Source organism: Nicrophorus vespilloides, unplaced genomic scaffold, assembly GCF_001412225.1.
Source record: "Nicrophorus vespilloides isolate i.1.1-1 unplaced genomic scaffold, Nicve_v1.0, whole genome shotgun sequence".
NCBI lineage: Eukaryota > Metazoa > Arthropoda > Insecta > Coleoptera > Silphidae > Nicrophorus > Nicrophorus vespilloides.
In genome coordinates, this window is record NW_017099933.1 from 185736 (window position 1) to 197861 (window position 12126).

The following is a 12126-nucleotide window of genomic DNA, read 5'->3' on the forward strand; positions in this document are numbered from 1 at the left end:
TTTTAACTAACTAATCTTAAAAATTGTCTTATTTATTGTACAAACTATCAATAATAATAATTATCGATATAACTTTCGATTTGAGACGATTTATTGCGGAAACCGCAACTGTTTTTATGTACTTTTTTTAGTACTTATTTTTGACTATGTGCGATTGATTAAAATTTGTTTACTATACAAATAGATCAGTATTAAACTGGATGATAGTAATCATATGTATACATTTTCATCATTATGTCATTGAATACAAGTAGTTTGCAGAATAGACGCCAGCACGAACAACAATAACATTAACACGAATAGCATTAAAGCTATTAATCCATATCAATATTGAGTAAGAAGATGACAGTAGAAATAAGTTATATTTGACTATATATTGTAAGAATGAGTAAGATTTGTTAAACGGACAAAATAGATCAGTAATGAGATTTTTATTAATAAATAAAAATTTAAAAAATTATTAATATGATGGAAGAATGTATCCATTTATTTAGTATTAACATTTTTCTTAATACAAATGTGCCTAAATGAAAATTAGCCAACTTATTAAGTCGGAGATTAAATACTCGCCAAATATCGCGTAATTTAAAATATGTACTTACAGCGCGTTTAACTCACGCGAATATAAATATACAGTAGTACCTCGGTATATGTTCTTAATCCGTTCCAGATCCTTGAACGTATACCAAATAGGACGTATATCATCTCATAAAAATTAACTTAGATTTTCTCTTTCCCTACTTGGATCTGGTTCAGGAAAAACAGGTTTGACGTTTACTGAAAATCTAAAAAAACTTTGCTTCTACTCAGGATGTTTCGCAAATGTAACATTATTTGGTCAATCCAGAAAATGTATCATCATTTGGCAAAGATTTCCACTCACACGAGTCGAATTCCGAACAATTGATACCAAACATTTAACGTTCCAAAGTATACAAAGGCACTGTATTGTCTAATTGTTAACGTACCGAACTTTCGATTAATATGAAGTGTCTAATAATAAAATGTATGCTTCTAATGGTTTTAAGCAATTTTGAACAGTGTGAGAAATTTAGTTCCAACTGTTTACCTTAAGGTTATAACGTAAACAAGAATTGTACGCCAAAATGCATTTATTTACGCAATTACCGTCATCTATCCACTGGTTGAGTCACTTTCCTCTACTCATTTCTATAAATTGCAACACATCACCAACGATTTCCTCACCTCACCTTAACTTCAAAGTGAATTCATTCTTTTTAATTATTAATAGTTTAAAGTTTCGTGTTTACATCCGACATCGAATGTATTATTTTTTTTTAAATTATCACATTTGTTTTTCTCAAAATTATAAATAGATTTGTTAGTAAAACGAGTTTACAAACAATTGATTACAATTGATTACCAAAAAAATAACATTAATTATAGAGAAAATCGTATACAAATACTTTATTTTACTATTTTTTCATTAATAATGTTGGCTTGGTCTTTCAGTAAACAATCGATTACTCAACTTTTAATTCTCAAGAATGTAGTATCTTCTGCTGGACTCGGTAAACTTTTAAGACAGAAGAGCAAACTCTATCCTTCACAACAATTTAAAAACAATGTGGAGAAACATTAATCTATTGAGACGGAAAATCCATTAAAAAATTGAAAATTGAGAGTTTTATTTTAATTTTTACTTCAGAGTTACAGTTTGCCAACCCCTGCATTAGATTGTACAAACACATACAAACTAGTAATGGAAATATTTTGTTGTATTATAAATATATTTATAATAGACTTGACAAATACGTTCTTTTAACATTTAACTACAAAAAATAAAGGCAAATTAATAAAAAAAATTGCAACACATAATCATTTCCATTCAATAGTGATAATCAAATAAAAAAGATTGACTGCAAAAACTGCAAAGAGCTATTGACCAGAACAACACACTTATTTTATGTGTTAGTACTGTCAATGTGGAATACTATGGTTTGTGGTAAAGACTAAAAACAAAGTCGGTGTCATTGTAAACATAATAATATAATTCAACATTTAAACCAGTGATTCCCAAAGTGGTCTATATCGACCCCCAGGGGTCTATGACAACCTGCAAGGGGTCTACGTCAGCGAAAAAAAGGGGGTCCATGAAATGAAAATGGGGGTCCACGATAGTGGATCTCAATATACACTAATAGTACCTATGATAGACATATACATTATTTATAAAACTACCTATGAAGTAAAAAAAAATATTATATATGTTTATAAAATTGTGTAAGTTGTAGGATGTAGGCATTCGTTTTGTGGTCGCAATACATTTTGAACTTGTAAAAACCTACACATAATGATATACTAGTATCATCTTGTTACAAGCATACGCGCAGTCTCAGAGCAAAGATCTTAATAATTATAAAAATGACCCAATATAATTTACAAAAAATCAATATCTGGTAAGTAGGGGGTCTACCCAAAACCAAAAAAACATGGGTCTGATTTAAACTATTAAAAATAGTTACATATTAATTAGTCGTAGAAACTTTCCAATGTGGAAATATTTTGTAAATATTATACATATATGGGAAACGCTCTTATAATGCGGTATTCTTATAACACGGTTTCTACATAATACATCTTAAGTAAGCCTATAGAATTATTTTTTGTTATGGTTCAATATTGTAGAATTACCCTGTTTCTTTTTTTATGCTTTTTCAATAAATTTTACAATTTAAATGATATGAAAAGGGAAGTAGATTTGGACGATGATTAGATCTTTATTTCAATGGAAAATTATCCTTCAAAAGTTCGCAGTGAGCAGAGATTCTTATTACAAAGTAAAACTGTAATTGAAAATGAAGATATGCAATTTAAATGTCCACCTAAAAAACAAATACAGTGGAACCTCGCTTAACGAGCTACGTTTCGCATAACGAGTGACGATGAGAAGATAAGTCCCGGATTGCGCGCCTGCTACATCATTTTTAAAACTTGTGTAAATATTATGTGTATTTTTGAAAATGTTTCGCTATACGAGTATAAATCCGGAAATTTTGGAGCGCGAGGTTCCACTGTATTACTCATAATGCGAAGTACTTAAGCGAAACAATATTTCCCATACAAAATAATGTAAAATACGAAAATGCGTTCCATACAAAAAAAAATATTCAAGAAAAATGATGGGTAACGTTTATTCTAAGAAAATTATTTGTACATTCTTAAGAGCGTGAATCATCTTCATCTTTGGATTTGGACATTTTTGCAGGGATAATTAAACAAAAAAAACATACATAATATATCTAAGTTTGGAACAATCCGGGACTTCTCTTCACATCGTCACTCGTTAAGCGAGTTATTTTTCTTATAATTTGTTTTGCTCGTTATTCGAGGTTCCACTGTTGCGGAACAGTCGTAAAACTTTGCCGAGTTAAATTGCTTGCAGTGGACTTTTTTAATATGCAAAATATAATAGGAATTTATTTCTTCTACACTTGCAATTATAATAAAACAATTTGAAATATGTTGTTAATGATGACAATGTTCAGTTTCAAGAATTAGTTGATCGCCTTAATATAACACAAATTAATCTGGTTTATATAAATCTTAGTTTCTTACGGTACACAGTTTTCGTATATCGCGTTATAAGAGACATTAGTTTGCTTTTTATGAAATACAGCCATATCTCGGTTAACGTTACCTCTGATTACGTAGCTTCGATATAACAAAGTTCGCAATTTCAAAAATCATTACATAAAAATATTCCAGTATAATTCTAACGTTCGACTTAGGAAAGAAGTATTATTGTTAAGCAATCAAGGTAAATACTCAAACCAGTATGAACATGCGGTATTCCAGCTAACAAGTTATCCAAAGATTTATATCAAAATATCTAATCAAATATACGAATTATCCAAAAATTTCAATCAAAATGTCTAAGAAATATTATCAGAACACAGTGGTTCATTAACAATATACAAATACATGAAGATAGCAGATGCGAAAATAGATTGGAGAGACACATACTAATGTTTATAAACCATTAGTTTAAGTAAATTATCTGTTCATAATATTGGTAAACATCGACTGGGAAAGTTTATCAATTTGATTCTTTCTTTAATCGAGGTATGACTACCAATATTTTTTCTAATAAAAAATAAAATTGAACATATTGTATCCATAATTAATGTATACAATCCAAAATAAGCATTTTGATTATGAATTTAAAAACCAAATTTCAATTAAAGAAGAATTGTATAAGGGCAGAATAATCTATGATCAGTTGATTTTTTTATTGTATTAAAGTTTTATTTTGTATTTTTTATTGTTTCAAAAATTATTATTATTATTATTTTATTTTATTTTCATATTCAAATTTAAAAAATAATAAACAACAACAAAAACTTAATTTCGGCCCAAGGGCTTTTTATATCTCATGAATGATGAAACCTCCAGAATTTACTTCGCTCATATTTTTTAATCATGAAAACAGATTTTGTGGATGTCGCCCCCACTTATTTTTTTAAAGTTACCACCCCTCACACATATTTTACTTTCATTGTTACCTCCATACTGAGGGCCCCATTCCATATTTATGTCGGGGGCCTCAAAATCCAATGAATTTGAAGATTGGTATAATTTCAACATTTTTCCATTGAAAATTATTATTACAATTTAAAAATACGTTCAATTGAATTCAATTAAAATAATGTCGACTACAATAAAATGTTAGATGGAAGGAAAACCGTTCAGAGCTTTATATTTTCTATAGGTTTTTAATCACCCAAAAAGCTTTGAACTTCTGATATTCTCGTTATATCTTCCATCATAGCTATATTGAGGAATAGCTTCTTCCGCGCCATCGCAACCCTTCAATTGTTTAGCTTTTCGGACTGCCGCATTTAATCTTCTTAACTTTCCTTTCGAATGTATCGGTTAAGTGCTTCACTAATCTTTTATAGAAGTAAATACTTTTTCCCGTTCGATCGAAGTTTTTCATCGTCTATACTTAAAATATTTGTTCACTTTACTTCTTCCTTATTATCACACTTTTATTATACAGTGGAACCTCGCTTAACGAGCAAAATAAATTTTAATAAAAATGACTCCAAAATGGAACGTATTATCGTATATTACATCAGTTTATATGGCGAAAATTGTTTCACTACACGAGTAAAAATCTGGAAATTTTGGAACGGATTATGCTCGTTAAGCGAGGTACCACTGTAGTTCTAAAATAATTACAATATGATGATTACAATTAATACTTCACAACGCAATTTGTATATATGGATTTAATAAAACTTTAAGTTAAATCAAATCATCCCAAAGTGTGGGTCGCGACGCCCAGTGGGGTCGCAGAAAAATGGATGACAGACGAGAGGATATGTTTTTCTGTACATACCCATTCATCATACCCGTTCTTTATTTTTTCAAGTGCAAAAGGGAGTCGCGGACCAAAAAGTTTGAGAACTACTGATCTAAAATATTTGAGTACAGTAGGACCTCGTTTAGCGCTTAGATTGCGTTCCTAGACGACAGACGCCAAACGAAACAGCGTTAAATGTGACTTCTACATTAAAATATAGTAAATAGACACATTTAAAGCGTAAATCGAGAAAGCACTAAACAAGGTCTTACTACATTTCTTTTAAAACAATGTTTAAAAATAGATCTGGATATAATGTGGGATATAAAATAAAAGAATATATATAATTACAAAATAATTATATTTTCGAAAGTAAGTAAATATTTGTTAACATTAGGGTTTATAACCACACAGCGGACGGTTTACGAATCACTCCGACAAACCACAATATATACATACATCAAGCACAACAGTTAAGGACAACTTCTACTATCGGTTCTCGTACTGTAATGAAAAAGAATTGAAAATCTTACGCCTTTACGATGAAATCAAAGACGTTCAGGATCAATGAATATAATAGATTTTTTTTTCGATGATTCAGGAAGAGACAAAATCAACATCAATATTTATTAATAAATTTCCAAAGACATAGCTGACAAAAAAAAAGAAACAAGAAAATAAAACAAAAAAAAGTTTACTCGTTAGATACATAATGGATTAAAGTACGTATGTTAAGTTAACCACAACATTCAGTCCATTATTGCGTTATGTGTTTGAATAAACAAGACAAATCGTTTTGGGTCATATTCTTTATGAAATAAAAAGCACCTTAATTTATGACAAATAAGTATTTTGTTTTAAATATATATATATTTTTTTTACAATAAATTTTTATAAAATTTAATTTTCCATCGCAAACAAAAAAAAAAAGTAAATTTCAGAACAAATTTAATAATATACAACAACTTTTGATTTTGAAATACATATCTTAGATGAGTAATATAACGAAACTATAGATGTAGAAATAAACAACCCTGTGTATAGTTTACTTTGATGTCCGATCAATATAAATTTAGCGTTGCGCAAATTTTGCCATAAAAAAATATATCCTTAAAAAAACGTTGGTAAATATTGTTACACGTCCGGGGCGTACTCTTCTAATAATCTACAAGAGAAGAAGAAAAATATATTGAGAAAATATTAACAATACTCTAATATCGAACCACCTACAATAGAACTTTGATCTATCATTTTATTAATATTTAAATAAAATTATTACATATACAATATTCGTTAATCGCTTTCTTGTCACTTTCTTCCTTCTTTTTACAAAATAAAAGAAACATTACAAAATAAAAAAAAATCATATTTATATAATAGCATAACAAACGAATCTTATGCACGAAGATCAATTCTCGTCCTTTTTTTGTATATAAAAATAACCACATATCATTATAATTACATTATATAGAGTTTTATATAATATATAAATATATTAGAGGAAATCGGATTTGTTGATAGGATAATAAAGGAACATTGCGTTTAAGCTGATACCTCGATGGTTTTAAAAGTAATAATCATTTAAAGCAGCGGCAGCTCAAAAAAAAACAAGAATAAAAGGAGAATGAAAGAAAAAACAAAAATAAATCAGTCATGACTAGCCAATAAAAATCAAATCAAAAATCCGTCGCGACGCGCTGCTCCAATAAACAAAAAATAAAAACAAATTGTATAAAACCACACAATCTTCGACGCTGTTCGAACGAAAATCTGACCGTTTCATAAGAAAAAAAAGTCGATAATACTGACAAATTTGAAAAAAAAATTATATATATATTTTAAAAAAAGTCTTAAATAAAAACAAAAACAACATCCTGTATGTTTTATTTCTTTTAAGAACAACAAAATAAATTGCACAGTGTATTGAAAAAAATAGTAATAATAGGTATATGAATATAACAGGAGCTTATGTTCAAATATTGACATTCAATCATTCGATGATTTTGGCAAGAATTCATCAACTATTCGCCCAGCAAATTCCAACGAATCATTAAATCAAAATAAACAAGAGATGTCAAAATATTCCAACAAAAACTCAACCTGGCCACTTTCCGCTCTTCTTTCATTTGCTGGTCAGTTAAATATATATATAAAACATGGTCAAAAAAAATTAAACAAAAATCCTTCAAATAAAACTGAATAAAAAAATAACAACTTAAAACAGTCTTTTTTTTGCATTACATTTTTAAATTATCGAAAGCGGCGGGAGATTGTCCGAAATGAAGATTTCCGAAACATAATTTAGATTCGCGAATCTTATTGTAACCAATTATATTATTTTTTTTATTTCAATTTTGTCCGCAACCAATCGAAATCCTCTTCTACCAAAACATTTCTCCCAAATAATTGAAGTCGCCGCCTCCGCCCAAATAACGATTTGCGGTATTATTCCTTACGTGTCCCCTGTTAGGCATCGTATGACAGCCGCCTCTAATAGAAAAACAACCTAAGATTTCGTAAAATTGTAATAATCATCCAGAAGATTTGGAATTTCAGAGAAGTCGGAATTAAATAAAAACAAAAGAAAACAAAAACGCGCGCGTCTTTCATCAATCTTATAAGCAATTTGTGTTGTAAGGTGGTTTGGTTTGCGTGTGGTTGGGAGGAGTTAAAGTGGTGTTTAGTGGCTTACATAAGAAAAATTATATTGGATATAAAATTCTAAAAAAAAATACGCACACAGAAAAAAAAAATATAAATATTCTCTTCACAAAAAAAAATCCATTTTATATAACTTAAATAACTAATCGAAACTTTTTCAGTTTTGAACTTATAAAATGCTCTTCTGTATCCAAAAATATTAAAGTCACAAAAATAAAATTCATATCTTACTATTTTAACAGATACAGAAGAAATTATATATATATTATATATATTGGATAAAGCTCTTTTATTTTAATTTTTAATCTTTTCTGTTGTTTATTTTAAATCCATAACGCCAATGTCTTTCCCGCGTCTGATCACAAATATTATCCACTATATTATTATTTATTTTTAATATTATTTTCATTTCTTTTTTCTTGTATTTGACGTTGACGTTACTTTCGGTTGCGGTTTAATGGTGGTAGTACATTTTACCTTGCCTGTTGCACATATGCATTTGTTGCTCGATCATCTGAGATCTCTGTTTGGTGTGGTCATCAGCAACACGAACACTTATTGGGAAGGGGCAGTTGTCCAGCTTGAGACCGTCCAATTCGGCGATAGCTGCTTGAGCCTCATCTCCACGTGCAAAACTAAATGATTACGTTACAAACTGTTTCCAGTATAGAAATTGTTAATGCTCACCGGACGAACGCAACGCCGCGCGGCAATCCAGTGTTCTTGTCTTTAAGCAAATTCTTCTGTATAATTTCACCATATTTGCAGAACATATCAACAAGATTGTCTTCTGTAAATTCTTTAGGCAAATTTGAGATGTACAGGTTTGAATCTTTAGTTGCCTGGCTGGGTGGCCTCGAGTATGAAACTTTCAAATTTTTGTTTCTACAATACCCAAAGATGGATAACTTTAGATTGCTACATTGAGTAAAAGAAATCATTCACTCACCTGAATTGAAGACCATTGAAATTCTCAATGGCTTTTGCAGCATCTTCCTCTTTGATGTATTTAACAAAGCCATAACCATAACTATATCCACTACGTGGATTTCTCATAATCCTGATGCTTTCTAGATCACCGACTTGCATGAATATACCCATTAGGTCTTCTTCTGTGGTGAACTGTGGTATGTAGTTGACAATTAGTTTGGTCCTGTCGAATGAACCATCCCCAGCACCACCATTCTGGTTCACCATTGCAACATCACCACCATTATTGGTCTGCAAGAATAAGTGACAAAATGTTATGAATTATTTATTTACTATGTTATAATGAGATGTAAACAACAAGTGTAACTCACCCCATAATAATTGTTTGGGAACATCTTGTCCAATAAGAATTTCGTTTATGAGCAATTCTAGTAAAGAAAAACAAAGGGTAAATAAATATTCAGTTACATTTGCTGCAAACAATATTTTGTGGTTACCAATAAGAAAAATGGAGCTTCTCAACTTATGTTGTATTGTAATTCTAATAGCTTCAATATACACACATGTATTGTCAAATTGGAGCTCGCAATAACCGTGACCTCGTTATAGCCAAATGCGGTTGTGCATCAACTTTCTGGAGGAACGGACAACGAAAAGAACAAAAAAAAAATGATACGATTCAAACTTTTTTCAGTTCCTCTCCCTCTCAGGTCTAACCTTAAAATGTGTATTTTTAGAAAAAAATTAATCAAAATGTGCCAGAGCACACTGAGATCACCAAACGAAATACTCCGCACGAAAATAATGCGATTATCGCGAAGACAACCCTCGCTGTCAAACGCAAAAAATTTAAACTATAACCTCAAAACTGCGGACAACAGATTTCTACGAATTCCAAAGTGCTTTCGAAAGGCACCGCATTCAATTGGAATCCAATGTGAATTATGTAATTGAAGCTTAAGAATAAAACCGGGACTATTTAAAAATAAATTCAACACACGCACACACATTAGTCTTGTTTCTTTTTTATATTTATATATATATCTACATGCATACACGTATATCCATACACATATGTAGATATATATATATAAAATTTGACAGATTTAGCTCAGTCACTCTATATGGAGCGTTTGGTGAAACGAAAAATGCGTTTCAGTGTTAGGCGCAAATGTTTAAGAAAAAAATGTAAAGTTAGGTTAATTTAAATGGTAGTCTTTTTTCAGTAGGTATTGCTTCGCGCTCTGTCCAATTGGATGCTAGCATTCTCGTATTTCACTTACATTCCGTGTACTTGCGACGCTTCCTTCCCTCGTAACCGTAAAGAATACAGACTCCAACCCCTTTCTGCTCTTGCCCGGTCTGAACTGATGGATGGAAGCACAAACAGGCGGATTGTCAACTAATACCTAGGTGGCAAACAAAATTAATTCACTCACACGCATCCAACATAACAAATCCACGCACAATTATTATACACCGTTTGCGTCTTTGTGTGTGTGTGCCTCTTTATTTGATAAAGTGCAGCAGCGGCGTATGTGTCTGCCGTATGTATATTGTTATTTATATGTGTGCATCAATACGTATATGTATTTGTGTGTGTGTAGTTTGGTGTAGTTGTAGCACGTGTTTGTATATCGATGCGATTATGGTTGCGCATGCGTCGCCCCCCGCTGCTACTCGAGCTTAGCCCGGGCCAGACGCGCCCACCAATACCCAACATAATTATGATCATCTCTTTGAATCGTATTTAACAACCACTTTATGCTTATTACATGTACGCAGACACTGTCTACCTGCATTCTGCACATTTGACCATTCCATAATATGCAACCAACATTTCTTGACCAAAGCGCATCCGGCTACACGCGCATTTGAATTCAAAAATACCCAGTGTTTCCTTATCTGACTTAAGCCCATCCCACTTGCCAGTAGTTCAAATAAGGTAACAAACCTAAATATCTTCTCAGGTACACGCGAATTCAGATTGAATATATACGGAGCTTACCTTTGATATAAATATGCAAGTATATATCACGGAGCTTACCTATATGAGAATTAAATCAAACTTCACAACAAAGTAGGGTTGATAGATGACAAAATTGTAAAAAAATACAGTGGAAATTCGCTTAACGAGCAAAATAAAATGTAATAAAAAAGATTATCATAACGAGCGATGTTTCGCATAACGAATGATGAGAAGAGAAGTCCCGAATTGTGCACCTGCACAATTCTAAACTTGCGTTGAGACATATTATGTGTATTATTGAATATATAAACCATCTTCCATTTTTTTGTCATCTTTGTCTATACCTGTTTTGTGCGGTAGATAGGAACCGCTTAAAAGAAATAGCAAAAAAAATATTCGAAATTTTCATAAATTCTTACATATAACAAATAACTTTGTATAATACATTGCAGAAACTTTTTTAATACAGGGACCATCAGGGCCGTCTCTAGCAAGTGCGGGGCAAAGATTTAAAACAACATAAATAAATAAATTACACCTGGAAACATTTTAAAAACATTAAGAACATAATTTCTCATTGTACATATGGAGAAATTTTCAAAATGTACGTACATAATTCACTGCCACTCGTGTTAATCCAAAACGCGCATCATCTTGTAATGAATTGATTCAAAATCGACTAACAGAATTGTTTGAGCTGGCTGTACATATGCACACTGATAGAAAACATTACAATGGTGCCAACGCCGTTGGAATTGGTTGGGTTTCATATACCACATTAAAAAATCGCACAAAAACATATTCTACTGTACTTTGCAAAGATACTAAGATATAATGTGTGTCTGTAAAAGCAAAACAAAAATGTATTGTGCCCAACCATTATTATAGATTATAAACAAACTGTACGCCTTTTTTTTATATAACCAAATATAAAAAGTATAAAGACACCACTACAGAGAGCCGGACAAGTACTATAAACATATATGGAGTCAGGCGTAAATTCACTTCACTTTGTATAAAAGGAAAAATAGTTCCTGGTGTTAGTAGTCATTCTAGTTTTATCTTAGTGTTCGGACATTTTATTTGTGATTCTTTTAGTGCAAAAAAATAACACTTGCATGTCTCCGAATAAAAATAACCATATATATGAAAAACAAAATCATTAAAAAGCAAAACCAAGTTATACTTTTTTCCGGCATGGAACGAATTATCGTATTTTACATTAGTTTATGTGCGG

At 30.9% G+C, this 12126-nt stretch overlaps 1 protein-coding gene across 5 annotated transcripts; it reads right to left on the reverse strand.

The window, feature by feature from the left end:
* Window positions 1-6251: 6251 nt before the first annotated feature.
* Window positions 6252-10618, reverse strand: LOC108566162 (sex-lethal homolog). Of its 5 annotated transcripts, none has more exons than XM_017925925.1 (6): window positions 10204-10618; window positions 9292-9348; window positions 8940-9211; window positions 8678-8875; window positions 8468-8625; window positions 6252-6494 (listed from the first exon to the last, which is right to left on the reverse strand). In XM_017925925.1, exons 2-6 carry the CDS (start codon window positions 9313-9315, stop codon window positions 6487-6489), a joined length of 660 nt encoding a protein of 219 aa, XP_017781414.1. In that variant the 5' UTR covers window positions 9316-9348; window positions 10204-10618; the 3' UTR covers window positions 6252-6486. The 5 variants fall into 5 exon arrangements, with proteins under 5 accessions (XP_017781414.1, XP_017781411.1, XP_017781413.1 ...); XM_017925922.1 differs by lacking the exon at window positions 6252-6494 and having other exon boundaries at window positions 7735-8625; window positions 10204-10329; window positions 10388-10613; XM_017925924.1 differs by lacking the exon at window positions 6252-6494 and having other exon boundaries at window positions 7735-8625; window positions 10204-10287; window positions 10360-10613.
* Window positions 10619-12126: the final 1508 nt, after the last annotated feature.

Bases quoted from the DNA above. Each gene is read 5' to 3' on its own strand.
- LOC108566162 (XM_017925922.1), bottom strand. From the start codon at position 9,315: ATGTTCCCAAACAATTATTATGGG. The intron at 9,212-9,291 runs GTGAGTTACACT...TTATTCTTGCAG, and splicing joins TCCCAAACAATTATTATGGG to ACCAATAATGGTGGTGATGT. The intron at 8,876-8,939 runs GTGAGTGAATGA...TGGGTATTGTAG, and splicing joins TTCAATGGTCTTCAATTCAG to AAACAAAAATTTGAAAGTTT.